This window comes from Lonchura striata, chromosome 10 (genome assembly GCF_046129695.1).
Source record: "Lonchura striata isolate bLonStr1 chromosome 10, bLonStr1.mat, whole genome shotgun sequence".
Taxonomy (NCBI): domain Eukaryota; kingdom Metazoa; phylum Chordata; class Aves; order Passeriformes; family Estrildidae; genus Lonchura; species Lonchura striata.
In genome coordinates, this window is record NC_134612.1 from 17,641,381 (window position 1) to 17,669,318 (window position 27,938).

General features: G+C 47.1%; 2 protein-coding genes across 2 annotated transcripts; both read left to right on the forward strand.

The window, feature by feature from the left end:
• Positions 1–652: 652 nt before the first annotated feature.
• Positions 653–5,694, forward strand: DYNLT2B (dynein light chain Tctex-type 2B). Its single transcript, XM_021536796.2, has 5 exons — positions 653–790; positions 1,175–1,308; positions 2,886–2,955; positions 4,566–4,629; positions 5,252–5,694. The coding sequence occupies exons 1-5, from the start codon at positions 723–725 to the stop codon at positions 5,297–5,299; spliced, it is 384 nt and encodes a 127-aa protein (XP_021392471.2). The 5' UTR covers positions 653–722; the 3' UTR covers positions 5,300–5,694.
• A 1,853-nt stretch (positions 5,695–7,547) lies between these two features.
• PCYT1A (phosphate cytidylyltransferase 1A, choline) lies at positions 7,548–27,498 on the forward strand. Its single transcript, XM_021536833.2, has 9 exons — positions 7,548–7,603; positions 14,175–14,315; positions 17,040–17,139; positions 19,284–19,400; positions 21,313–21,464; positions 22,278–22,356; positions 23,045–23,187; positions 24,212–24,400; positions 24,974–27,498. Exons 2-9 carry the CDS (start codon positions 14,199–14,201, stop codon positions 25,178–25,180), a joined length of 1,104 nt encoding a protein of 367 aa, XP_021392508.2. The 5' UTR covers positions 7,548–7,603; positions 14,175–14,198; the 3' UTR covers positions 25,181–27,498.
• The last annotated feature ends 440 nt before the right edge of the window (positions 27,499–27,938 follow it).

The window sequence follows — 27,938 nt, forward strand, 5'->3', positions numbered from 1 at the left end:
GACACTAAGGCCACATCCAGTCTTTCTTTAAACACCTCCAGGGACAGTGAGTCCACCACCTCCCTAGGCAGTCCATTCCAATATTAATCACCCTTTCTATGATTAAGAAATTCCTCCTAATGTCCAACCTAAACCTCCCCTGGAACAGCTGTGCCCTGTCATCCATTGCTGGTTGTTTGGGAGAAGGAGCTGACCCCTGCCTGGCTACACCTACAGCCTCCTTTCAGGGAGTTGTAGAGGGACAAGGGCCCCCTGAGCCTCCTTTTCTCCAGACTAAACACAACCAACTCCTTCAGCTGCTCCTTATAGGATTTGTGCTCCAGACCCTTCCCCAGCTCCACCGTCCTTCTCTGGACTTGCTCCAGCACCTCAGCATCCTCTACATTGCAAAACCGCACCATTTATTCTAGTTATTAAAACACCCTGCAATTATTTAGCACTTATTCGCCAACTGCTTCATTGTACAAGTCTTACTGAACAAAAAAAAAAAAAAAAAAAAAAAAAAAAAACCACAAAAAAAAAAAACCACACACACACACAAAAAAAACCCCTTTTATTTTCTCGTCTCTTTTTTTAAACACAACAATCCCATAGGCTGTGGGGACATAAAGCCCAGAGTTAGTCGCACGCACCGAGCGCCGCGGGGCCGGGGCGGAGCCGCGCGGGGCCGGGGCGGAAGCGCCGCGGTTGTCCCGGTAACCAACGCCGGGGCCTGCGGGGCCATGGGCGAGCTGGGCCCGGACGAAGCAGCCGGGAACACGTACAGCCTGCGGCCCGGGCTCCAGCACCGGTGAGGCCGCGGTGGGGGACTGGACCGGGGCCCGGGAATGCCGGGGGCCGTCCCTGGGCACGGGGCTGGCGGAGGCGGCGCGGCGCTGGGAACGGGGAGCGCCGGGACACCGGGATCCCAGCTGTGACACCCACTGATGCTGCTGGAGGGACAGCTTCCAGTGGGGCTGGTTTCACCCATTCATAGGTGTTTGGCTTTCGGCAATATCTCCATTTTAGTAGGGCTTTTTTTCCCCGTGGCTTGTCATCTGTCATTTTTTTTCTCTAATGCATAAAAGCTACATTTTCCCAGGGGGTATTTGGCATTGTGTATGTTTCTACATATTGTGTGAACTTTCTGTTGCACTTTTCTTTTTTTTTTTTTTTTTTTCTGTTGCCGCGGTAGGTTTAAGTCGTCCACAGTAAAAGAATGCATCCGCGCGATACTGAAGGAGAAGCTGGCCAATGTACAGTACATCCCAGAAGAAATGCCTGAGCTTACAAAGTCTTTATCAGACACAATAAAAGACAGACTGAAAGGTAAGGAGGTTTGCTGGGGATGTAATTTCTTTTCTTGCCATGTCCTCTCCCTTTTGACAAGATTCCTCTTTCTTCCTTTATACTTGAAATGTATTCCTTCCCTGTTGACTGATTCGAACCTGCTGGTATGAAGCAATCTGTCCTATATATTCCTTGCCTGTGGAACTGGAGACCTAATTCAAGCAGACAAGATTTGTTTTCATATAGCTTGGCAAGCATGCGATGTCAAACTTGGAGGGTATGCAGGGGGAAAGAAGCTGCATTAGAGAGAAGAAAGAAGTGATGTTTCATTGCTTCTTGCTTCCATAAACAGAATCATTCCTGCTTTTTTTGTGCTGTGGGTTAGAGCTGGAATATCAGTGGAGATCAGAACAAGGCTCAGGGGGCACAGGGAAGGGGTAGAGAGGAGCAGTCAGCCAAGGAGGAGAGTGACTACAGCCTTACAGCTCTGGAAAAAGGTTGTGCTGCTGCACAGGATGCCCTCCAGCATTTTTGAGTTCAAGAAAAAACGTGCAGGCACCAGCAGGTGTTTCCTGAGTTTTGTGCTGGAATAAGTACATGGATGTGTGTGCTGGCACGGACACTTTTTTTCGCCTTCTTCCTGGGGCCACGCTGGTGCTCCATCTGCTGGGCTGGCCTGACGTGGTGGCACAGCCACGCAGTCACCCTCGGCAGGAATCGTGGATTTGTGCTTCTCCCAGAATTGCACATCTACTTTAAAGCCAGCAGCAGCTGTAGTCCCTGAACGTGTTTATGCTGAGCTCCTCTGCACAGGGCTTGGCTTCAGCAGTGTGTAACCACAGTGGCAGCAGCCTGCAGTGAGGGTGGCCACTCTTATCAGCTGGCATCTCTGATAAGCATTGACATGTTGGATGTTAGCAGAGCCAGCCTGCTGTGTTCAATGCTCCAGTGGAAACAGGGTGCTGGAGTCGTCCCAGGACACTGCTTTGTTGAAGACAGGCATTGGGATCTATATTTTATTTTAAACATGCTTGTTCTGATTTGGCTTCTGGAACATTGCCATGGCCTGATTAGATCTGGCCTGTGCCCCAGAGGTACTTCTGTACTGTTGTGAAACAATAGCACATCTCTGAAGACACATAAATAACACAGCTATTATGTGGCCTTTTATACTACTCAGAAACAAAGGAAACACCTGTGGGGCAGAAGAATTTCACAATACCTTTGCATCAAAACAGTTTTAAAATAAGACCCTTTTTTTCAAATTGCATTTTGTCCATCAGCAGCCTAATTTATGTTCTTTCCATGCGGCCAGTTCTTGAAAGTTGTCAAAACAGAAGGCTGACACACCGTGTGGCTGCTCAGGGGTGTCTTGTGACTTAGGTGCATCTTTTGATGGATGCCAACTACCCCGTTCACCCTTCAACTCCAGCAAAACCATGGTACTCCATACTAGGAAAATGAAGCTTTGCGAGGCAGTCTGTCCACTTGGCTACTTGCATAGGCTTGTACAGCCACTTGCTTTTTAGCCAGAAATCTTTAGCTTTCAGGGTTGTGTCTTGGACTCATATTTTTAAAAAGTTACTGCTCTCACTAATATTTTTTTCTCTCTCCAGAGGAGGGATTTGACAGGTACAAGATGGTGGTGCAGGTTGTTATTGGAGAGCAGAGAGGAGAAGGAGTGAAGTAAGTTTTGCATCTTCTAATTGTATTTCTAGCATGTTTTTTGGGTTTAGGTGTGTTTTTTTTTCCCTTCGGAAGCTGCTTCTGACTTCCTTGCTACAAACATCTGTCTGCAGATGATGAAGTGTAAATCACTTTCTCTTTTAGTGGCAACTTCAGTGCTTAGGTTGTGACTGGTTGAATTAGCCAGTGATAATTGGCTCCATGGTGGTTCTTAACAAGCTGAAATGCTAAAAATCATTTCTGAAGAGTGTGGTAGAAGCATTTTGTGTTGTATTCATGATGAATTAGTGTACATCCGCCCCATCCATTCCCAAGGCCCTGCTGGAGCACAAAAACCATAGTAACTCACTTCTGTCTAAAGCCAGAAAGCTTCCATAAGCACTTCATTTCCATTTTTCAGAAGTTTCAATTTCTATAATCCCCCTGCAATATAGCCATGGGAACCAAGCCTAGATTCCCATGTGGGTGCTGAGCACTTGCAGTCAGCTCCAGATGCCTTCAGTCAGACGAAAGAATTCCTCTTGGCTGCAATAATGGGCTGTAGATTTCCATTACTCGTGGGTAGGGAGAAGGCAAAGGGAACAGCTCACAAGGTTTATATGCTTTATCTGCTGGCTTATCTTTATTATTGTGCCTGGTACTCCAGCAGAAGATAAGTGCAGCAGAGCTGGAATCAGATCTGCTGCCTCCCTGTTCTGGAGGTCAGAGAGGAATATCTGTACCTGCTGCTCAGGCTTCTGTCAGGAATGTGTCTCTGTAGGCAGGCTGCTCCACAAGCACCGTGCCAGGGTGAACAGTTCAATGTTCAGGTGGTCTGATCAGAAATGTGAAGTCCAGCCACACAGGCTGACAGAGCAGTTGGAGAAATCTTCCAATTTGTAACAGACAGGAGGCAAGATTGAAATACAATCACTGACATCCTTAATGCAAAATACACCTTAATACAGTCACTCATACATTATGGGACTGTGCCCCAAAAGGAATCCTGTCAGCTGAGGCTGACTGGGGCAGGCAGGGAGTGGGACCCTTGCAGCAGAGAAAAGAGAATGTCAGTGCCTTTAGACAAGGCAGCAGCAAGGTCTCTCATGCAATACCCTGTTATAGGCTGGTTGTTTGTGCTCAGGATAGGGCTTGGGTGTCCATCAGGATAGTCAGGGAGCAGAGGGTATAGGTACAAAAAGACTTGAAGAGGTCATGGTCTCATAGTATGGCATCTGCCAGGGAATAGGATAGCTCCCTATAAATAAGCTTGGAGTGTGTACCATGAGGGTGCAGGAGGTGAAGGACAAGAACAAATCAGCTAAATTAGCCACTGATACGCATAGGCCAGAAGTCAAAGATTCTTAAGCACCATAGCAATGAGGTTTCAAGCCCTGCTGCACAGTGAAGATGGCAGTCTTGAAAGCTGATGAGTTTGAAAGCAGAGCACATACAGAGGGGATTACAGCATGTGGTACAGAATTCAGCAGTAGAAAACTAGGCTTGGGATTCAGGAGCACACTTCCAAATTCCATTACCTTTAAAGCAAGGTCAGTTTGGTTTTCTCTGTGATCACTTATGTCATTACACATGAACTCTGGGTAATGTCCCTGTCTGGCTCCTTTGTCTAGCATGGCTGCACGATGTTTCTGGGATGCTGACACTGACAGCTGTGCTCACGACGTGTTCATGAACGTAAGTACAGGCTGGATTCTCATGGAAAGTTCAGAGCTACTTGCTTTTCTGTGAGAGGCAGAGTGACCTTAAGTATGGAGCAGGAAAGAAACAACTACCAGAAGGCAAGGAATCAAGATTATTGAAACAGCCTGATTTACATCCTCGTTCACAAAACATACTTAGGTATAATAGCCAACATAGTAGAAGTTCTCCTCTGGGGAGGTGACACAGTACAGTACAAAAGTTATTGTAGTCACACCATTTTAATGGTGGGGAGAGAAAGCACAAGAGACAAAGTCTTTTCCTACGTACTTTGCTGAACTGCAGTCATGGAGCATAGCTGAAATCCAGGACTAAGACAAAGTCAAGGTTTTACTCAATTATTATTTTATTTTAAACTGACACCTAGATACCTGTGGGTGTGTGGATGGAGGAAATTGAGGCGCTTCTGACATTCACATGCACTGACCTGGGTTACACCACAAGTGAGGTGAATAAGAAACTTAAATAAAAGACAGAAAAGTGCTATATATTACCATACAGTTATGATCTGGTCTAAATGTTCCCTGAGGTTTGCCTATTCCACTAGACTAGTAAAAAGCTTGCCTTGACTAACAGAGCCTTTCTCTGTTTTCCCCAGGACAGCTTGTTTTGTGTTGTGGCTGCATTTGGCTGCTTCTACTATTGAAGGTGACAAACATTGCACAGAAGGATGGACACTGGGGAGAATGCTTTGGAGTATTTTTTATTTAAGGGCACAAAAGCTTCATATTCTGTGTACAAAACACAATTAACAGCTCTATGAAGCACATCCTACACCTGTTCTACGTACTATAACATTCCCTCTTCCTTGTGGATATTGATACAGCTTTAAGCACAATATTATTATTATGTCCTTTATTTAAATGGTCCTTTGTTTTTTATATAGTGTTGGTTTTGTCCTAAAAGTGTATTGCCAATAGCCATTGCTTCTAAGGAAACTCAACTTCTGTCTCAAAAGGATTCTGCTACTTTTATTTTTATTTCTACGAAATTAATGAAATATTTATTAAAAAAACCCATAATAAATCTACGTATTTAATATTTAGTCTCCTGTGGCATTTTCTTCCACTCTTCAAGATGCACTCTCCTGGATAGCTTATCTGCATTTCTCAGGTGAGTATTTTGACAGTTCTTTGTAAATTAATCCATAAAGCTGATCTCTGATTCTGGTTTTCCAAATCTGTTCCTATGACTCCCACAACAACTGGGCTATGAATCCCAGCTGTGTCACATGAGATGGTATTAATTGATGGAAAGTTGAGGTATTTAGGACATTAGGTCAGGCCAGCAGCCCACACACCCCATGGCTGCCAGAACTCCTCCCTGCAGTAGCTGCTCCTTGGTTCGGATGCTGTGAGTGATCATAGCTCCTCATGCTCTTCAGCAGATACTGCAGTGATTTCTCAATCTCTCTATAATTGTTTTGGAGTATGAGGATGGATGTTTGGAGACCAACTTTGCTAGGACTCCAGCCTCAGAAAGGCTGCAGTAGGTCTGCAGAAGAGTGCTAAATCTTCTCATCTCCCCAAAAGCTGGAGGACCAGGTGGGTTCCTGAGGCAGCGGGTGCCAACAGAGTTTATATTAGCATGCCCATTGGAAGATGGGATGCTCTGTGGTGGTGCCTGTTCTCTCTCTGCTGACAGGGAAAGTACAGCAGAACCATTCCAGTGGGATGAATGGCTTCCAGAGTGCCGAAGCAGGGTGAGGTGAACCTGAATCCCACCCTTACCAACTGTTACAGCAGAACACACCCTCCCCATGCAGCTCTTGGAAGCCAGGGAAGTAAAAAATCATTATGCATTTTCTAGAATCCCTTTTTCAGCTACAGTGCTGGAGGCAGCACACTGCTGCTTCTCTGTTGTATTAGTTGGAAATATTTTGGTTATGAGTTTTCCTCTGGTGGGAAATGAAAGGTGACTTTTCTGACTGCTTTGTTGCTGCCTGTGGCTGTCACCCACTGAGGAGCCTGCAGAGAGATGTGACAGCACCACTCTGTTTGTGCACTACCTGGGAGCGTGACTTTTAGGGAACAGCAAAACCCTCCACACAACATTTTCCAGGAGCTGGTACATATGACCTCAGACTCATTTTGAAACTTCTATAAAGCCATGGCTGTTAAATCACAATTTTTCACCTTGCACTTGCTCCATTTTGGAGGTGTTTAATGACTTCTTCACAAAGGTGTCGTACGCAGCAGGTGAGCAGATTAGAGTCTGTAATCACTCAGTCTCACCACCCTTGGCTGTGGTATGGGACATATTAGGGATGCTGTATTTCTCCTGAATGAGCCACTGCTGGAGCACTGCACGTCGGTGTGGACAAGGCAGGGCAGCTCCCTCCTTCCAGAACCTCTGGAATTTACCCCGGATACATCCATACACTGAGATGGATGGAGAAGAGACTTCATCGCAGTCTCCCCTCCTCAAGACGGGAAGCAGAAGGGCAGACACTGATCTCTTCTCTGTGGTGACCAGTGGTAGGACCCAAGGGACTGGCCTGAAGCTGTGTCCTGGGGGTTTAGGTTGGGCATCAGGAAAACGTTCTTCGCTGAGAGGCTGGCTGGGCACCGACCAGGCTCCCCAGGGAAGCGGCTATGGCACCAAGCCTGGCAGAGCTCAAAAAGCGTTTGGGTAAGGCTCTCAGGCACTCGGTGTGGCTACTGGGGATGGGTCAGGAGTTGGGCTCGATGATCCTGGCGATCCCTCCCAGCTCAGGATATTCTGTGCGGCGCAGAGCCGCGGGGCAGCACCGTCGCGAGCCGGAACGGAGGTTCCAGGCGCGGATTCCCGGGACGCGGCTTCCCGCGGCGGGCCGGTGCCTGCCGCGGTTCCGGGCGGACACGCAGCGGCTCCGCCCGCGCCCCGCTGGCGTCGGCGGGAGCGGGGCGGGGCCGGCGGCGCGGCCGGGCCGGGCCGGGCCGGGCTGGGCTGCGGAGCGGCGGCGGCGCTGGTAGGGGCGTCCGGCGGGAGCGGCGGGCTGTCACTGAGGGCGCTGCGGGGGAGCGGCGCCTGTCGCCGCAGCGGAGGGTGTTGGGTGGGTTTGGGCTGGCGGCACACGAGGGCACCGCTCGCTGCCCCTGCGAAGCCGGTCAGGGCTCCCGGGCCGGCCCCTCCGCCAGCCTGGTGGCCGTGGCACAGGCTGGGGGCTCCGGGAGGTGCGGCCGGTCGGGACGTGGCGCGCTGGCTTTGGGCAAAGGGCAGGGTCCGCTGGGGTGGTCGTGATGCGCTGCGACCCCTTTGTGGGGGCTTGGGCAGGGGCCGGGGCTCGGGCGTGATCCTCCGAGATGGCAGGACTGGCAGCTGAGAGAAGACAGAGGCAGATCAGTGGGAAACTTCCGTAGCGCACCCTCAGCGCTTGGAGCGTGGGGGCTCCTGGGGACATCGCCCCACCCAGGGGACACACAAGGCCTCGGGAGGACAGTGAGGAGGTGGCCCTGGCTGCGGCGGAGTCAGGTGTGACCCAGCTGCTGCACGTCCTCTCTAACCCGCTTTTTGTGTCCACCGAGGTCCTGGCTGCACTGATTAATGGTTTTGTAATGGGACTTAAAGTCCTCAGGAGTTCTGAGAGCTGTGATGCTCCTCTGTAGTCCTCACTCGCTGCAGGTTGCTGCAGGTGGCCTTCTCTCTGTCCCCACCCTGTCTAGGACTGGCAAAGGTTGGGGTGGTCAGGAGCAGGTAATGCTGGGTTTCCATCTGCAGGACCCCAGGGTCTGAGGACAGCCACAGTGTTTGGTTTTGAAATTCAGATGACAAATCCCCACACATTCCCAAAGAAATTTGTCATATATACACAATTATTGAAATTCCTGATTTTGAAGTTTGTCGCTGCGAGGTCGGGGTTGTAAGATTCTTGAAATTACTGCACCAAGAGCCACAAACAACAACTGTTGCAGTAAGGAATTGGTATTGGTGTGCAAACCTGCTAAAGGAAGTTTATACCTTCAGTCTTAAGAAGCTCTGTTGCTAATCCCTAAAAACAAAAGAGTGCAGAAGTCAGGTCAGAATGGCCACCTATTCTCACACTTTATTGTCCCTGACAGTGTATTTTCTAGTATTCTGCATAAACCCTCTTTCTGCTGCTTCACTCACCCAGCAGAGGCTGTGGCATGTTGAGATACTCAGTGCCTGGAGGTTATGGTATAGCCAGAAGGGCTGTGAATTCACAGAGGTCTTGACAGCAGTTTCTCTTTTTTATGTGTATTGCTCAGCAACACTATCTAGGTGACTGCACTGAACTGTTTTCAGTTGTGGTTAGGCAGAGTTACCTTAGCCATTTGGGACTTTGTTGGTGAGAAGCAGCATCTTTCCATCAATTGCAGGACATGGGTACCAGAGCTTCTGCTTGAGGGAATGTTACCAGCCTGCCTGGAGCAGCAGGGGATGCAAGGCCTGGGGGGTTGTTTTAGCAGGTATAAAAATGCAGATACAGCAAAGATGCTGTTGGACCAGTGTGTGGCACTGGCTGGATGGGAATCCCTTTTATATGTTCATGTGTTTTTTAACACACTGTGGGACAGATGCTTTTGTTGATCTTGATCCAAAGTAGCTGAAGCAGCCTGTGTTTTAAAAGTGGATGGGACTGTGCCAGATCCTGCAGTAACCTTTTTAAGGGGCTCAAGGGCTTGACCATCCAGGTGGAGCAGATGCTGACTGTGGGGAGCGTCACAGTCTGTCTGGAGGTGAGCAGGCTGGGTCACAGCCAGCAGCACTCTGTTTCCAGGCAGGTGCTCTGAGTCTGGAGACTGGGACAGAGCTGGGCCTGGCAAGCCTGGGCTGAGCATGAAGTTGACTTGGAGATTGGGCAAGATTTTTAAGCGCTGATAGAAGAGAGATCCATGATGAGTCTTCTGTCATTAACCTCTCCCAGGTCTCTGTGTCTCCACAGATCTCCATGGGGATACACGCCAGTAAGGTTAATTCGAGACTGGGTGTTGCAGATGAGGGAGGCCAGGGGGAAAAGGATTCTCTTTGATCTATGGTCAAGGAATTCAGAGGCATATAGGGTCACTTTGGTACTTTATAGCCTGGCGAGGGACCTATGTGAAGTGACAGAACTTCTGCCTTTTCCCTGAGGCTCTTGCTTACATGCTGTCCATGTGTCAAGGCAATTCTCTGCAGACAGCTGGCAGAGTGCAAAGTTTAGTAGTGTTGCCTGCAGATGAGTCAGCAGAAGAGAAATATCTTGTTCCTGTAAAGTGCAATGATCTTGTAGACAAGGCAGCACATGACAGTCACATCTGACTGTGCCAACACCTCCCAAGTTCAGAGGGACGATAGGACAGCCTTGGAGCAGGCAGTGCCACCCAGGGAGCTGTGGGTGTCCCAGGGCCTCAGTGGTCCAGCTGCCAGTCTTGTGCTTTGGCTTCCTCGTGAGAATTGCAGCAGCCTTGGGCTGGAGTATTTACTGAGTTGTTTCAGCCAGAATGTTTTCAGTTTAAGTAGCAGCATTTATTTTGCTTCACAGGTAAATCTGCAAGTGAAAAGCAGCATAAGTGGCAGAAGAAATCCTGCTACTGACGTAGGTTTGCAGTTAACCTCCAAGAAGTTCTTCAGGACATCAAAAAAAAAGGCAGATGGACCAGGTCCTCATGCCATCAGTGTGCTTAGGCTGCAGAAAGATCTGGCCTGCTTCTCTGGTGTAGTGTGATGCTGGAGTTCTCTGACACCACCGAGATTAAAAACAGCAGCACTGTCCTTAAAGATGCAGACAGTGAGGTAAAGCTTTGGCTAAGCAGGAAGATTTGCTGGGCCTACTCTGACCTCTTCCACCTGCCAGAGGTGTCAGCTTTGGTGTTGTGGTTAAATTCCACCTCTGATGATGGTGTAGTTAGAAGAAGTTTTAAGGTGTAAGGGAGAAGTTTTAAATTCCTTCCCTGCCTATATAGTTTGGTTTTTTTTTCCTTTCTAGTAATCAATACTTGTCCTCATTCCCCTCCCAGAAGTGGCTGTGTTTCAGTGGGATTCAGTGATTCCCTGACAGGAAAAGCAGCTCTTTTCTCATCTGGCAGTCAACTCCTCCTTGCAGAGCCCATGCAGGTCTCTCTTTCTCTCGATGACTTAGCTGGCAGGTGGTGCAAGGTCCTTCTTTGATACAGGATGCACCAAAGAAAAAAGTTTAAGAAGAAAAGCCCTGAGTGTTTTATAAAGTGGTGCAGGGATTGTGATATGCCCATGGCTTTTCCAAACAGGGCACTTCCAGCTTTGCTCCTTTGGAGCAGTATCTCGTATTCAGCCATGAACTCAATAATGGAGGAGGGTGACACCTTAAAATAGAACAATGTTAATATTTTACAGCAAGGCTCTTTCTTCTGGTTATGGTTGGTTTCTATCTTGGAGTGTTCAGAATGAGCTTTGAGAGTTATCTTCTCTTTCCTCTCCCCCATCTGCTGAAAATGTAATTAACTTTAGAACAGGCAGTGTTTTATGCATTTGGGGAAGCAAAGCTGTGTCCTCTTGTGTTAAACTCAGCTACAGATGCTGGATCCCACTGTTGGTAAATAATTGTTTGGGATGCTATTTGACACTTGGGTCAAAATGAAGCATTCTAAGATTAGTAGGTTTATTGCAGTAAAGTGTGGTGTGTTCCCTGTTTTTTATGAAGACCAGCCTGGTGATGGGAGGACTTCTTGGAAATGCACTAGCCACAGGACAGAGGTTTTAAAGTTCTGAATAGTCGTAAAATTATTGTTTAATTTCTGCATTGATTTGAGTAATTAACAGAGCTGTGTCACTCATGAGGTGTCCGGACACTGCAGAGACTACTTCAGCAGCATCTCACCTGTCAGGTCAGAGCAGACAGAGCATATTTATCCCACCCTTGAAGCTGGTTTCTCACTTGGTACATTGGGTAGAGCTGTTGCTGTGTGACTGACAAATCTTACCACTGCTGCTGATTTAATGCACAGCAAATAATAGAATCTCTCAAGTTGGAATTCATTCACTTAAGTTGTTGTTTGCCATCATTTAACTATGTATACCCTGAGAAATGGAAAAGTTAGGGTGGATGCTTGGGTGTGGAAGGAGCTGGAAGAAGGTGTTGGAGTTTTCTCCTGAGCTGGGACAGTGCTGCCCTGTACTGTAACCTGTGGTTCTTTGCCTGGCCATGAGATCTGCACCCAGCAGCAAGGGGCTGGTGATAATTCAGCAGTCTGTACTTGTGTGCAGTGAAGTCTGGTTGCTCTGATCGGTCACGCTGATGGGGCAGGAGCTTCACCTGTTTGTGTGTGGGACTGCTGTGTCTGTGCTTCAGCACCAAAGCCTCTGCTTTTGATGTTTTGCTAGGCAGTGGTTAAGAATCTGCATTCAGCACATTAACAGACCTTTTAATTCTCTCCCAAGGGAAGGAAAGAAAGTGGTCAGAGACCAACAAGTGACTTGAAGCACAGTGAAATTATTTTAACCAAATGACAAGAAAATTTGCTTCTGTTTCCCCCGTTTCCATGAATTCTGGGGTTGTTTGAACCAGAGACAGACATTTGCTGCTCTTTTTGAAATTCATGGTTTCTGCTAGGACCAGGGTGGTAAATGACTGATGCAGCAAGATGGCACCTTGAAAAATGTAAGAATGACTTGTGTCATACCCTGTGTTTTCACAGAGGCACTCTGGAAGCTGCTGCATTTATAGCATGGATCTCAAATGCTTACTTAAATGTTTGAAGACTTGGACTTGAGGGTTCCAGACTTTTTTGCCTGAGGTTATGTTTGCATTCTCCCATGTGTTTGTTCTCAGGAAATAGTAATTTAATTACTGGAATGGGGGAAACAGCAAGTTTGACTCACAGTGAGTGCTGGATGGGTCACACAGTTCTGGAATGTCCTTGTGGCTGCTCTTCACTGTCACTTTTATCTTCTCCACAATAGTTTTTTGGCTCTTTACTGACCTGAGATTCTCTTTCCTTGATCGTACATTGTAGTAGGTCTAGCAGAGCAGCCAGGGATATTTATCTTTATGTAGCCCCAAACCAGTTCAGCTGTGTCTGACCCTAAAACTGTCCATGAGGTATCAACGTGGTGATACTCAGTGGGGAGGCAGAGATATTTGCATCTCGTTGAACTGCATTTGACTTGTTACTTTGGAGCATTCCTTAACCTTGAGTCATGTGTGCTTGAGTAAGTCCGATCACTAAATCTGCTATTTAACAGCTCTTTCACAAAACACGCCCTTCTTGGCTGCCAAACAGCACAGCTTTGCCAGTGGCCCTTTGAGGGCAGTCACAGCTCATCACGAAGCTCATCCCAAGGAGAACACTCAGCAGAGCCCCTCTCCTGCGGGAAAAGGTGGTATTCAGAGGGGCATCTGCTCTTTGTCACACCTTGCATTTGCCCCACCTAACATTCCAGCACACCCACTGCATGTGGGTGGGGAGACGTTTTAAATTCCACACCAGTCTTACTATTAGGGAGTTGAAGCACGCACATTAAGATCGTTAAGGATCCTTGCTGGGCGGAGGGGTCATGCATGCTGCTCTCTCAAACAGCAGGCCAGAAGTGCCATGTGCTGCACTGGAGAGGTGCACACTTCAAGTCAACTAGAGATAATGCTGGCTTTTCAGTTTTTGCAAATCTAGCACCCATTTCTAACTCCTGCAGCAGCTGGAAAGGGAATATTCACTGCCATGCCTTCCTATAAATCCCTATTTTTGCTTTAGCTGTGTAAAGGAGGAGTTACTAATGCTCCAGGCCCTTCTGGAAGGGTACAGTGACTCCGGCCAAAAGCACACATCTGTCTCAAATTGGTGGTATGTCTGTCTGTTCATCAGAGAAGCAGTTCAGCTGAACCACCACTATTGCAAACTAGTACATAAAGTGCCAGAAGTAAGTGTGGCCTAATGTGGTGTCAGCAGCTGCTTCACCATCTGCTGAGTCGCCACTGCGGCAGGGACAAGAGGGGAACGTGGTGGCAGGTGTCCCAAGGTGTGTTGTCCTCACTGGGGAGCTGCAGCTTGCTCTTACACAAACGGCAAAGCAAACAGCAAGCCTGTTTAAAGTCACTTAAGTTACGAGCCCTTCCCTCACTGTTAACCTTCTGCATAGACCTTCCTTCCTCTCTTCAGGACTGTACAGGGATGCAGCACACCCACCAGCTGCCCTTGGGGGTGTAAAGGATAAAGAACCCAAGTGAGAGCTGGACGAGGGCTAAATGTGAACTGGACATGCCATAATCATTAGGTTGCCTTTTAGATGTGAAAATACCTTTATTAACCTCACAGTAATGATTTATAATTTGCATTGTGACTCTTGTTTCAGTGTCTCTCCAGCCAGCTGCCTGCTGCACGCTTCTCTCTGCGGAACAGCTCTGGGTTGCATTAAATGATTCAGTATTCCCACCAGGCACTGTTTGTCAAGCCTTGGCAGCTGATGCCAAATACAACTGGCTAAGCCCCTTGTGAGGTGGCTGTGTCTTTGCACTGACCTTCTGTACACTGTGCCTGCTGTTGACTGATTCTGTTTTGGAAGAACTGAGAAATATCTCTTTTTTTTTTTTTTTTTTCCTTTTTTCCCTCTCCTTCATTTTGTTCCAGTTCTTTCTGGACGTGCTTGGCAAGATGGAGCCGCCAACCTCATCCAGGCTGAATTCCCGAAAGAGAAGAAAAGATGGATCAGGCCCTAATGGGGCAACAGAGCTGGATGGAATCCCTCCAAAAATGTCCCGACGCTCACTCGTAAGTAAGCAGAGATAAGAATTTTGGGAGCCTGTGAGATGAGGACACTGAGCTGTAACTGCAGAAAGATACAGGTGGTGGTTTTTCTGTGGGCAGAGAAAACAAGGTTGGAGGTAGGGGATAAGAAGCAAATGATAGTAGCTCTCCTTCTTGCAAAACCAGTTTGGAATATTCCTTTGTTCATACTAATAACATACTTACAACGTGGGCTTAAATTAGGTCTGAGGCAAGCATTGCTAAGCTGCTTTTGTGGTGTGTCCAGCTTGTCACTTAAGCTGAGCCAAAGAGGCATGCATTTAGATAGCCATGGTGAAGCAGGGGTTTCTCACAGGTGGGTTTTAAGTGATCCCCTGGGAGGGAGAAATACTCAGGAGAAGCACAGAACTGCTGCAGGAGGGTCTGAAGCCTGTAAGCACCTGCAGAAGTGATCTGTTGAATCCACACTCCGGGAAGATCACTGCTCATTTGATTTTCTTGGTCTGGAGAGAGACAGCATTTATATTGCTGGTACTTTGGGAATGTCCAGAAAAAACACAACAAACAACTGAAAGGATTTCTCTTCTAGATCAACCTTGGGATGGCTTTAACTAGCTAAAGTCAGTGGGATCTTTTCTGAAGGGGATCTGATCCAGTTAATGCTACTGAAAAGGGCTGTCTTTATCTTGTCCTTACCACAAGATTGCGACAAATTGGCTTTTTATAGTTCTTCTCTGCCCTCTTCCTGGAGCTGTCCTGTGCATCACGTGTGCTCTAGTTGTTCTTATCTCTGTCAAAAGCCAGCTACCATCCCTGCCACGTCATATCAGGGTCATGGTCCTTGGCACAATGTGGTGATGTGTTGCAAACTTCCTCCTCGATGACAACATTTTGCTCTTCAGGATGGCTTCAGCCCTGTCAGAGAGCATTAACAGAGGTGATGAAATGAGGGCAGCACCAGCAGTGAGAACTGGGGAGGCAGGCACTGGGGATGGAGGCTTGAGCTGTTCTGTGACTTATCCCACAGAACATTTATGTCCTTGGCTGTTGCCAGAACCTACCCTATCCCTCTTAAAGATCTCATGTATTTCAGTAAGGAAAGAGAACTGTGAAGGTTATTTCTTATTCTGTGGGGGTCACTTGCTCTTTAAGTTGCTGAATGTCCTTTGTTAGAAATAAAGCATTGGCAAACAGCACAAGACAAGTAATACCCAGCCACTTTCTAAGCTTCCTGCCTGTTTTTTAGCCACAGGGCAAACTCAGTTCCCCTGGTGAAAGATTTCTTTTCTACTTCTTTTTGCAAAAGTTTTATTTATTATAGCAGGAGTAATAGTGTTGCCTAACTGTGAGATTACCTTGAAGCCTTTTCCACTCCAAACTCAGCAGCTATTGGCAGAATATTCCCCTGAAGCAGCAGGGCTCAGCAGCAGATGGTGTAACAAACCTGCTAACACATAAGCCTGTTGTATTGTGCACATCAGGTTGAGTTTTGACCCTCAATGGTCCTGCAAGGGAAGGGCAAGATTCTGGCAGGACCTTTTGAGGACATGTCTCTGTGTTCCTCTGATAATTTTGATAGGGCTTTTTTGTGCTTTTATTCCTAACTTCAAGTAAACTGCCAAGAGTCTGGTTTTATAGGGAAGTTCTAGACTTAGTGGCAGTGATGAGAGACTTGCAGGCCTTATCTGAGAGTAAGGAATGGTAGAGGAGGTGCTGTGTGAAATGTGGAGCCCTCAGTAATTTAAAGATGTTCAGCAGTAGCAGCTTGTTTGAATGTCGTGGTCAGTGTTTGTTTTCCTGTGCATTTCATTATAAGCACTCTACTAAGTATTGACACTGGCCATAAGAGCAGTGTTTTTTATGGTTGCAGTGGTGCTGGACACTGCCAGGACTTTGCAGTGGGACAGGAAGCCAGAGAGGAAACTGCAGATTAGCCTTTTTCAGCTTGAAGGTATTATTGTAATGATTTGCAAGCTTGTTTCCTAGTGTTCTGACCAGGAACAAGATGTCCATTGCAGCCCTACACCTTCCAGCTACAAGGAAATTGAGCTTTTTGTTTTGTAATGGGAAGGGCAGATGTTTCATTTCAATTCAGAGCAGACCAGAAATGATGGCTGGACTTCAGCTGTTGATTAAATGTACTGCTGTTGTCAAGCTAGCAGGGTGGAGGGGTTTTCTCGCAGCAGTTGGAGTTATTCTGCTGCAGATCAAGGACAGTCTCTCACTTGTATGGCTCAGAAAGGGTCGCAACACGCACATTCCCTCAGAGTTAGTGCTGCAGTTGGTATTGCTCTTCTGCTTGTTCATATACTCAAATCAGGGAGCTGTTACAAGTTGTACATCACAGCACAAACACTCAGGCACAGCAGAGTGGTGGTCTTGCCAGAGTGGGCACAGCTGGAGCTGTGACAGTGAGGTTTGAAGCTTGGCTTGTGCTGCTGTGAACTGCTGTTTGTCAAAAGTCTGAGTGTAGCAGCTGCAGCTCTGACCCCCTGATAGTCTTGCTCCAGTATAAATACTGTCCACTAAACTCTACTTTTCTCTCTCTCTCTCTTCTTCTCTAAACTCAAGCTAATCAGCTTGCAAAGCTGATTTGAGGTTTTACACTAATTAGTCTTTTAGTACATATATCTGAATTTTGCAGAGGCAGTGAATCGCCTGGTGACTTGGACACTGTGGTGGCAGTGCTGCCACTACAAACTGCCCTCACTTTTGCCCTCTCACAGTGAAACTCTCCTGGCTGTTTAGGGACTGCGGGAACCGGCTCCGTTCTCAGATGAAGTGGAGATCGACTACAGCAAGCCATACATCAGAGTGACGTATGAAGAAGCCATGAGAGGGACCCCATGTAAGTAAGAATACAGACTGGAAGGGGATTGTATAAATGTTGGATTTGGGGGGGTGTGGGTATGATTGGGATATCTCTGAAACCAGCCTTGTGTGTTTGACCAAGTTTACAGCCAAAGTCTGAGTGCTTTGGTGATAACTGTTTCCATGGGAAATTTGGCCTTTCAGTACACCTGAAATTCAAGTTTGTTTGTGCGAGGAGATTACAGATACTTGTTTTAAACTCTAGCTAAGCCACTGACAGCCATAGAACTGCACACTTTCTGTACTACTTTTTTTGAGGTAGCTTAAAATTAAGCACTTTAAAAGTCATATTTTCTGAAACCTGAAACAGGCAAGTAAAACCAATTTATATCCTTGTCCACAATGTCCCATTCTGGACATCTAGCCTGGATTTGAATTAAAGTCAGTGTCATTAAACACCACAGGCCAGCCCCACAACAAGAATATGTCATTTTATTCTCTAAACCAGGCTGGGAGAAACACTGTTCTCTTTGCAAGTCCAAAGGGAAGGCAGAGGCACAACTGACTCCTGAAGGATGATGGCGCTCTCCTGCCAAACAGATTGTGCAGACAGTGTGTCTTTTCTGGGCTCTCTGTTGTGGCTACAGAGACAATAAAAATGCTGCACTTCTGTCTACCTGACTGCTGAGAGATGAGTCAGCTCAGATTGAGACCTGCCAGAGGTTCTGAAAATCCAGTGTGTTTTACAGTCTGCATTAATTTCCCAACCGAAAATCTCCAGTGTGCACAAAGGTGTCTAATTCAACAGTGGTGGCTCTCCTGCCTGCCGAGACTAAAATACAGTGCACGCTTCCCTGTTGCTGTTTGCGTATGTGCTCAGGAACTGTAGCTGCTTCAGGTACAGAGGAAAGATAAGGATGTCCCAGCCACTTTCCAGAATGTGAATGAACATTCATAAAGGTCTGCTAGGACCAGTCCTCTTCTGGCATACAGAAAGCTTTTGCAGTCACAAATCTCCAAATCATTGGCTCTTCAGAGTCTTCTGGCATCTTCAGATTGAGGTCTTAGAACCATTAAAAAATTATTTTAAGAAGCTGTCCTCAAACTGACTCCTCTGCTTAGCTTGAAGTTAACAGCCCTGACTTTTGCATCAACTCCTCTTCTTACTGCTTCCCAGTCTCTGTCTCTGGGTATCTCCAGGGCTCTGCCAAGACCTATGGGGTCTCACCTTCCTGTTAGGTCTTCTCTCTGCCCTCTCTTCACTGCAGCTTTGGTGTGCCTCTGCTTGGCACTCCTCTGAGTCTGTCTGTCTGAACTGAGCTAAGAGAGCAGCAGGCTGTTCCCAAGTGTGTCACATACAAACACTGTGGCTTTTGATTACCAGCAGCAAGAGGACTGTGGTCCTGTGTGGTCCCAAGATCAGAAGCCTCCCACTATTACATGGCAGAGCTAGACTATCTTACTTTACCTCTGTGCTGCCCTCAAAGGACTGAGCTACAATTTCCCGTGGTAGAGGCCTGACAGAAGTTTTGTTCCTCATGATGATGATGATGATAATTGTTGTTGTTTATTATCTATGCATTTAGCTGATAATGCCAGTGATTCAGCAGAATTTTGTCTGCTTTTCTTTGAGTAGTTCAGCTGTGTTTTTGAATAAAGCCATACACTGCATATTTCTGGGGGAGCTGATGCTGCTGTTCCCTCTGTGGCTGATGCTGGCTGTTCCCACCAGACTGTGGCAGCAGGCTGCAGAGAGGGATGCTGTAAAGGTCTTTAGGTGCCATCCTGGCAGGCAGGAGGAAATCAGGCACCTGTGAAACATTTGGGCCATTTCCCCTCTGGTATCTCACTGTTGTGCAAAAAGTTAAATTCATTCATAGAATGGAAATGTTCAGGGTTTGCTTTTCCCTTGGTCTCCTGTTCACCTTGTTTTGGTGATACATGGTAGGTTTTCAGTCTGCCTTTATATGTGGTTGTATTTCAGCTTTGTGCTCAGATGCCTTTGTTTCCAGATGGGAATGCAGAGAGCCAGGCATTTATCTTCACACTTCTGTCCTAATTTTGGTGCTGCATTCTGTAACACCTCCATGACTTTCAGAAGGTCCTCAAATGTGAGTATGAGCAGCAGCTGCTTCTCCAGGAATGCATATTCACAGCTGTGTCTCTGTTCCTCTGGCACAGTGGATCGCCCTGTCAGAGTTTATGCTGATGGAATATTTGACTTGTTCCACTCTGGACATGCCCGGGCCTTGATGCAAGCAAAGAACCTCTTCCCAAACACATACCTCATTGTTGGAGGTAAGGAGTGACCTTGTTGACTTTGGCTATTGCAGGAGTACAGTTTAGCTCTCTCTGTGGTTGTGCATACTAGGGTTTTGTCTTTGTGGCCTCAGTGACTCTCACTGCAGACACTTGTCCCAAATGTTGCTGGAGTCTTATTGCAAAATGTTGAGGGCTGGATATGTCTGCAGAAAGATATCCTATACCAAATGAGTGTTTAAGGAAAGGATTTTTGATTGTGCTGTTTTAATTTGACCCCTCTGTTTTGTGACAGGTACAGGTGAGTTGCACATCTGAGTATCAAAATATATTAGGGATAGTTGAGCATCTACTTCTGGCTCGTAAATGAGACAGCTAAAGTATGAGTCCCTCCATGGCTGCTTTGTTCACCTGTATTGCCCTGCAAGTCACTCCCCAGCTCCAGTTTCCTGCTGGAGATTGCTTAGTCCCAGACAGATCCCACTGGGAGCATGGAGATCACAGTGGTTTCTTGGGCATGTGCCTGGACACCTGGAAGTCAGTTAAGCCTTCCTTCTCAAAATAGAAGTTCCTCATTTGGTCTGTTAGGTCATAAGTCTTTAGATGATGCCAGGAATGTCCTGCTGAGTGCCTAAAGGGATCTAGCAGAGGTGTTTCAGCCAGGCTCCTTCAAAAATGTAACAGGAAAAAAGATGCCCCTTTTCTGGCTGCTGCAGTACATGGGCCTCTGCCCAGGCAGTGCCTCTGCTTGTCCCTCCACCCACGCTGAGGACACATCAGGCTGTGCATGTTGTCTGTCAGGAGCTGACCCTGGTCAAACTGCATAATGATGCTGAAGTATGAGAACTGAAAATACCTTTAACTAATTTTCTCAACTTCCATTGTCTGTGTGAAGCAAAATTAAATTCTGACCCTGCCATAGAACAATTATAACATCCTTGGGTGGTTTGTTTCCTTATCACAGTTTCAGTCATTGCTGAGAGCATTCTAATGTATGCCTGCACTTCTTGTGTGCTACAGTAGTGTCTGGAAGGGGAAGGGAGGGAGGAGAGCTGAAACAGTTGCTCCAACCTACAAACTGCCCTGAGCTTAGAAATCTTAAAGGCTGAAAGACATCCCCATGTACATAAACACTACAACAAACAGGAAAATAACTTCAGCTCAGACTGTTAACTTGTTAAAGTAGCAAGGAGTGTAACCACGTTCTGTGCTTCTGGAAGACTGTTGAGGAGAAGGACAATGAACTTGCACCAGGACTGAGACAAGAGGCCACATCCCAGGAGAGCATTAGCTCCAAGCAGGGAACAATCTCCCCAACTCTTTATCATCTGTTTGTCTAGAACGTAAATAAATCCAAACCAGTGAGACTGGTAATGCCTTATTTACTTTTGAGTCTGATAATCAAATAGAACTCCTTCCTCAGCATCTTACATTGCAGATTATGAAGAGCTGTTATTTTACTTTCTCATAGAACATAATAATTATGTTTGATTTCCTGTGAACTCCTCTTTTGTTTTAATGTAAACTTTCCAAGAACTACACTGGCATTTTATGAAATCAGAAGTTCAGGCAATAAGTTTTTTCATATTCCAAGCCTGAGACATCCATTGCTTTAAACGTGGATTTCTGACCAGCAGGCCCCCCAGGTGCCATTTCTTATAGAAGAGTGATCTTCTGTGCTGGCTGGTTTTCTTGATAAGTGTTGAAAGCTCTGGAGACCTTAAAGGATTGGGGTATGGGTCCTCAATTTGGGCAGAAATTCTCCAAACAGCCTGCCCAGAATTGCTCAGGAGTTTAGTGCCCTGCAGTGCTCCCTGTTCCTGGTGTTTTGTGGCTGGAGCCTCTGTCAGCTACTGACATTCTCTGGTTCAGCAGAGTGTGGGCAAGGTCCATTTACTGTAAATTATTGGGTAAGTGCCTCAGAGTCAGTGTTCTCTGCCTGTTTCTCCAGTCTGCAGTGATGAGCTGACCCACAACTTCAAGGGTTTCACGGTAATGAACGAAAACGAGCGCTACGATGCTGTGCAGCACTGTCGCTATGTGGACGAGGTGGTGAGAAATGCACCCTGGACCCTCACACCCGAGTTCCTGGCAGAGCACAGGGTAATTGGTGACATCTGATCTGTTTGGATTTTCGATTAGCCTCTCTCTGTTTACAGCAAGAATTTATGTTTGGGGGTGACCTCTGCCTGAGCAAATGGTTTCTGTTGAAGTTCCTTAAAGATAGAATGAACTGGGTTATGGGAATTGAGTGGGTTTCTTGGGAGTGTAGAAACATTTGCTGAACTTGCATGTAATATTAAAATAATGTATAGATTGTGGCATAATGAGAAAGACTGAGAGGGTTCTGGGTATTTCAGAAGAAGTTGGTGCTGGTTAGAGATGGGTGTAAAGTGCAGTAGGGAGAGGATTACTAGGGTTGGAAGTGATTTCTGGGGGGTGTGTCTGGTCCAACTCCCTGCTTTCAGCAGGAGCAACTTAGTTGTACATCAGCTTCTCTGCCCAGGAGACCAGACTAGCTGTCTTTAAAGCCTTTTATCAGTTGGTGAGAGAAAGTGAAAGGAATCTCTTAACATCTGTTGAAGAGCTTTGGGAAGTGAAGGAGTCTCCAGGGGAGCTTGCTTAGTTTACCGTTGTTGTCGTTAATAAGCTATTTTTCCGTGGAGCTTAAAGCAGCTGTGCCCCTATTCCCAGCCTTTTCTTTCCTCTCTGTCATGTGTTTACAATTCACAGGCAATTGCCACTGAGAACTTGGGACTGCTCTGCATTGTGTTGTAATGGAGGGAATTTGCTATTCTCTCTCACACCCCTGAGTGGAGGTGTTGAGCCAAAAGTTACCATCTTTTGACAGCAGCAGGAGATCTGCATGTTCCAGATGTTCCAGATAAAATGTTGACTAGCTTTTTTAATTTTCAGATCGACTTTGTTGCACATGATGACATCCCCTACTCTTCTGCTGGCAGTGATGATGTCTATAAGCATATAAAAGAAGCAGGTGAGTCTTCCTCAAATTCTCCAGGGCTTCTTATCAAAAATCTTCTGTAGTTTCTCCTGGTCATCTGTAATGCAAGATTATGCCCCTCTGATCTGCCCAGGCGCCTGTGGTGGCAGGGAGAAGCAGCTCTGGGCCCTGCTTCATAACACTAGGACTGTTCCATGTCCCAGCCCAAGCATGGCCCAGTATTAATTCCTAATTTCAATCTAGTTAGTTTGATCAAATTAATACCAACCTCTTGAAAACATACTGCTGTTTGGCTTAAAGATTCTTACAAATGGGGACTTAGCAGAGGGACAGCTCTAGCTGTTTGCTGTTAAATTCGCTGGGGATGCAGCTTTTTTATATCCAAATGAAGCCATCAGGATTATATTTCCATCCATTAAAATGTAGGACCTCTTGTCCTGTCCTTGTCCCCACACTATTTTGTATGGTCAGTATTTAAACCAGCTGAAGTGAGGACCTTTTCATTAGAATACCTGGTGTTTTGACAGGGTTTTGACATGTTTTGGTCTTACTTAGGCATCCCAGAAAGGATGGCTCTGGTATTGTACATTTGAGGACAAAGATGTGAGAACAGTTAGAAAGTGAACTCTTGACAGGAGAAGCTGTTTCCTGATAGAAGTGGCAGCAGCTTTTTGCCCTGTGTCTGGCTCAAGCTGTCCTGGGTCCTTTTCCCCAACTTTAGGCATGTTTGCACCGACCCAGAGGACTGAGGGAATCTCCACGTCCGACATCATCACGCGCATCGTGCGGGACTACGACGTCTATGCCAGGCGGAACCTGCAGCGGGGCTACACGGCCAAGGAGCTCAACGTCAGCTTCATCAACGTGAGTGCAAGTGGGTCTCACCACACGCTGCAGGAGCCAGAATCTTGCCAAGTGTGAAGAGAGTCTTGTCTAGTCATAGCACAGTCCTGCCATGTGCCAGTGAAAGGCCTGTCTGCAGAGCTAAGCACTGGCACCAAACCAGTGTCCTTGGAGTAAAAATTAGACTTCCACCCCTGAAATCGCCTCAGGGACCCATTCAGAGCCACTGGGGGGGTTGCTAATGCTGCTCTCTTGTCAGAGATGTCTGGATGATGTCATACCTATTGAAAGAGCTGGAGAGAGGGTGTGTGGCAAAATGTATGTTTTCTTGAATGAAGAGTGAGTTGTTATTTACAACAGTTGCTGTCTCATCTCTCTCCTCTTCCCCCAGTCACCTCCTTAGGGTAGAGTCATTTATTAGGATAAAATCTGATGCTGTTTCCACTGTATTGTTCCCTTCCTGGAGCTGCAGGAGCAACAGTGCTTGGGTAGGACAGAAGGATATGCCCTGCTCCTGTGCTGTGCAGCTGTAGCCCTCAGAAAGGATACTTGGCAGAAGACATTTTTGATGTTGGAAGTTGTAAACATTTTTTTTATCACTCAGATACTGTGCCTGTGAACAGCAATGAAACAGGAGAGGTAACGGCTGCTTGGCCTCTCTTTGGCACATAACTCTGCCTCTGTTTAAAAACACCCAGCAGAAAGACTGATGCTGTTGTGATAGAGACCTACAGCAAGGCACTCCAATCTAATCTGTGTGCTGTATAAATATTTCCCTCTTCCATGCACTCCTATTAGATAGTGCTTATCTCTAGCTTTAATCTTGCTTTGTGTTCTATGCCAGTGCCTGTCACAGACTGTCTCACAGCCCCACTGTGTCTGCCATGTAGTCTAGGAAAGAAGTGTCATGGAAGTGAAGGAGAAGTGTCACCAGACTAATGGAGATGCTGAGTCTCAAGCAGCAGTTCAGTGTAGTGACACAGGGCAGGGATGGTCTCCACTCAAATCTGGTAAGCTGTATTCTGATCCACCACTCTCTGTGCAGGAGAAAAAATATCACCTCCAGGAACGTGTGGATAAGGTGAAAAAGAGGGTGAAGGATGTAGAGGAGAAGTCAAAGGAATTTGTCCAGAAAGTGGAAGAGAAGAGTATTGATCTCATTCAGAAGTGGGAAGAGAAGTCCCGGGAGTTCATCGGCAATTTCCTGGAGATGTTTGGCCCGGAAGGTGCATTGGTAAGGAGTTGCTCTGGGAAAAGGGGAAAGGGAACTTTGGAGACATTAACAGACATTGTAGGGCTTCTACAGAGTCTGCAGAGGAAATGTTTGGCATTTGTTGCAGTGCTCGGTGTACTGCCAGTCTCCAGACAAGTTGTCCCAGGCTTGGGCAGCTTGTTTTCAGGGAGTACTCATTGCCATTGCCAACAAGATAATGCCAGTTACATTGTAGAGTGAAAAAACTCCCCTGTCCCACAAGCTGGCCTGTAAACTCCAGTTTGTGCCCTGCTGACCACTGCTGAGCTGCCAAGAGGATGATGGTCACTTATTCATTGGGCTAACATGAGTCTGAAGCTACTTGTTTATGCCAGGCTTTCCTGCACTCTTGGGTGAATATCACAGTGCTTGAAAATTAGTGATGATTACACTGTGTGCAGTTTCCAAAGCCCAGAAAATGCTGGGGCTTTTTCTGCTCTTAAATAGCACAAGGTTCTGAAGGGGCACAACTCAAAGTGCTGCACAGGCTGTAAGTAGTGTCCATTTCCATGCCTGTGTAACCCATGCTAAATGTCCTCCTGCTTCCCTCACCAGAAGCACATGCTGAAGGAGGGCAAGGGCCGGATGCTGCAGGCCATCAGCCCAAAGCAGAGTCCCAGCAGCAGCCCCACACACGACCGCTCCCCATCTCCCTCCTTCCGCTGGCCTTTTTCCACCAAGACTCCTCCTTCCTCACCTGCCAACCGCTCCAGGAACGAGTCTGCAGTCACCTATGACATCAGTGAGGATGAAGAGGATTAACCTACCTGCCAGGATTTGCTGCAGACCGCTAATCGCTGAATCCTAAGTCCAGACCCACTGGGCAACTCTAAATGAGCAAGAGAGCCATAGGAACAGGACTGATGGTGAGCACAGGACCTTGGAGGCACCTGTTGCTCTTAGCAAGGGCTGCTGCCTGGAAGCACATTGAAACCTCCTCTCCCTAAATCCCCTTTTTATTGTTTACGTTCTAGCGGTTTCCAGGGTGAAGATGGTTTTTATATTTTAAGAAAATATTTGTTAAAAGGGCAAGGAATAGCATTCAAGTGTGGCTTTTGGTTTGGTTTCTTTTCCCTTGTTAAACGTTCAGGCAAGAGGAAGAGGGGGAAGACCCATCTGTCTCTTCTTTCCTTCAGCTCCTCTGTCTTATGCCCCCCACCCCCAGGCAGTATTTGTGCCACTGCCAAATGAAAGACCCCTCAGTTCCTCAACCAGCATGACCTCGAGAGCATGCACAGAGCAGTGGTGTAATGAGGTTTCTAGGAAATAGAGAGATCCCTGCTGGGCTGGAGCTGATAGGAATCTATCCAGCAGACCCTGTACTGCTTGCATGCCTCTTAACTGAGCTTCCCAGTGTGTTGCAGTGAGGACGTGCTGGGCAGGGGATACCAGCTTGGCACGCAGGAGTTACACCCGGGAAGAACTTGCAGCACTGTAGAGTGGCATACCCCATAAAGTGCACAGCATTCACAGCTCCAAAGAGTAGAGGAGCTGCAGGGGAAGGGCCTTTCCAGCTAATCTTAACAAGACTGCTAAATCCTGAGTTAAAATTGAGCTCTCAGTTGCTGTTGGGAGAGAAGAGAATGAATCTTTGCTTCAGGGCATTTGCTGTCTTGCATTTCCTTGGGTGTGTGAGAGCCCAGGTAGGAAATGAATGTGTCTAGTCTTTTGAGAAATTCCTTGTTCCAGTCTGTGGTGTGTTACACGTTTTAGTGTCTGTTCAAACGGTCCCTCAGCACTGTGCTCTGTGTGTGTTTGTCTGTGTTTCAGCTGCTGTGCTCTAGGGGCTGAAGGAGTCCTTCACACTGGTGCCATGAAGTCGCTGCTTTAAGGGCAAAGCAGCCAGTTTGCTGCTGATGTCAGTGTGTGCAGCTGGACAGATGAAGGGCCCCAGTTCTGTGTGACAGTTACCTGGCTTGTGCAGTACATGCACAAATCCATGCCTGCTCACTCTGCTCCACGAGGCAGGATGAAAGGAGCATCAGAGAGTGCTGCAGCTTTTTAAGGTTATTTAAACGCATAATGCTCGTTTGAGTCTATGGTCCAAGTTGTGCCTGCTGTTGTGTCTGTGATACACACTGAGCTTTGTGGCCTGTGGCTCCCCAAGGGGACTTGCCCTCCTCATGGCTGAGCAGAGCAGGTCGGTGTACCCTGTCCTGCAGCCAGCACTGGAGAAACTGGCCTTGCTGTCATGTAGCTGTGGAGCTTTTCTGCCAGTGTTTGCCTCTGATACCCACTGTCTCTGGGTGGAGCTGCTGGGCTGAGTTGCCTGTATCCTGTGGTGCTGGGAACAGAGGACAGCTCAGAGCCCTGTCAGCAATGCTGCCGGGAGGTGTCCAGAGCAGGATGTGAGGCCTGGGGAGCAGCACGTGCAAGGAAGAAACTCATCAAGTGCTGCCACGAGCTCTGCACACTGTGATGCTTTCAGAGCACGTGGTGGCCCTGTGATAGGAACAGACTGCAGCTTCTTTCCTGCTTTTGTCTTGGTGGTCTTTTGTCACACTGCCCAAAGGGCTTGACAGACGTTATGTGCTTCTCTTAAAGCCAGAGCCAGTATGGGAAAGGGTATTTTGGGGATCACTAATCTGCCACTTGGACCTCTTTCAGCAGGGATGTGCACAGCTGTGGGAGCATGGCTAGCTGCTGTGGATTTTAAACTTTAAGGAGCAAATAACAGTCACGTGCTAGAAGCCAGTTGTTAATCCTCTGGTTTCTGAGTGGTAGAACACTTATTTGTATCAACCACGTTGTCCCTTCCCTCATTGTCCCTTCCTCACCCTTCCCTCAGTATGGATGTTGGGTTGCTTCCCTGAGCCAGATCACAAAGGCCAGGCTGCTTTAGAGCCTTATACTGTTTTAAACAAGTTATGCAATAGTGTTCTGTAAGTTTGAGTGGTGTTCTGGATGGTGGCTTGTTCTGCAGAGACCTTAACATACTTGGTCTCTCTGCAAAATCTGGGGTGCTTGGTAAGAAGCCAGCCATGGTTTTACATGTAGCTTGGAATAATAGAGCTGTTTCTTGTAACCAATAATCTCTGCTTCCTCCTTGCACTGAAATTAAATTGGACACTGAAATCCCAGTCTAGTCCTGTATTTTTACTTTGTTTTGTTTTCTCCTGGATTGCTGGACCAGTCTTCTCCAGCACTGTCATGTTTTATCAGGAATAGGTAAGAGCTTATCTTTCAGCAAAACATAAGCCAAGTTCCCCAGGATCATCTCATTTCCACAGATACACCCAGTGCTGCTGCTTCAGGGCTGTTCTGCACACCTCTAAGCCATCCATCACTCTTCAAAAGAAGCATCCAGAAAAGACATGAAGTAAAAGGTCCAGTGGAAAAACAAAAGTTTACTAGCATGCAGTGAAGAACCCTGTGGAGTTTGATGCTGCCAAATCTAGAGGCCTCTACTCTCGTGAAACAGCCCTGTTTCACTTCCTCTGTAGAACTGGGGTGAGCCCTTGGGAAAAGATTTTCTGATGGCAGAGAACAGCAGCAACAGGACAGAACTGAGAAGTGCCAG

Bases quoted from the DNA above. Each gene is read 5' to 3' on its own strand.
- DYNLT2B (XM_021536796.2), top strand. From the start codon at position 723: ATGGGCGAGCTGGGCCCGGACGAAGCAGCCGGGAACACGTACAGCCTG. The intron at 791-1,174 runs GTGAGGCCGCGG...TTGCCGCGGTAG, and splicing joins CGGCCCGGGCTCCAGCACCG to GTTTAAGTCGTCCACAGTAA. The intron at 2,956-4,565 runs GTAAGTTTTGCA...TCCTTTGTCTAG, and splicing joins CAGAGAGGAGAAGGAGTGAA to CATGGCTGCACGATGTTTCT.
- PCYT1A (XM_021536833.2), top strand. From the start codon at position 14,199: ATGGAGCCGCCAACCTCATCCAGGCTGAATTCCCGAAAGAGAAGAAAA. The intron at 14,316-17,039 runs GTAAGTAAGCAG...CTGGCTGTTTAG, and splicing joins AAATGTCCCGACGCTCACTC to GGACTGCGGGAACCGGCTCC. The intron at 17,140-19,283 runs GTAAGTAAGAAT...CCTCTGGCACAG, and splicing joins AGCCATGAGAGGGACCCCAT to TGGATCGCCCTGTCAGAGTT.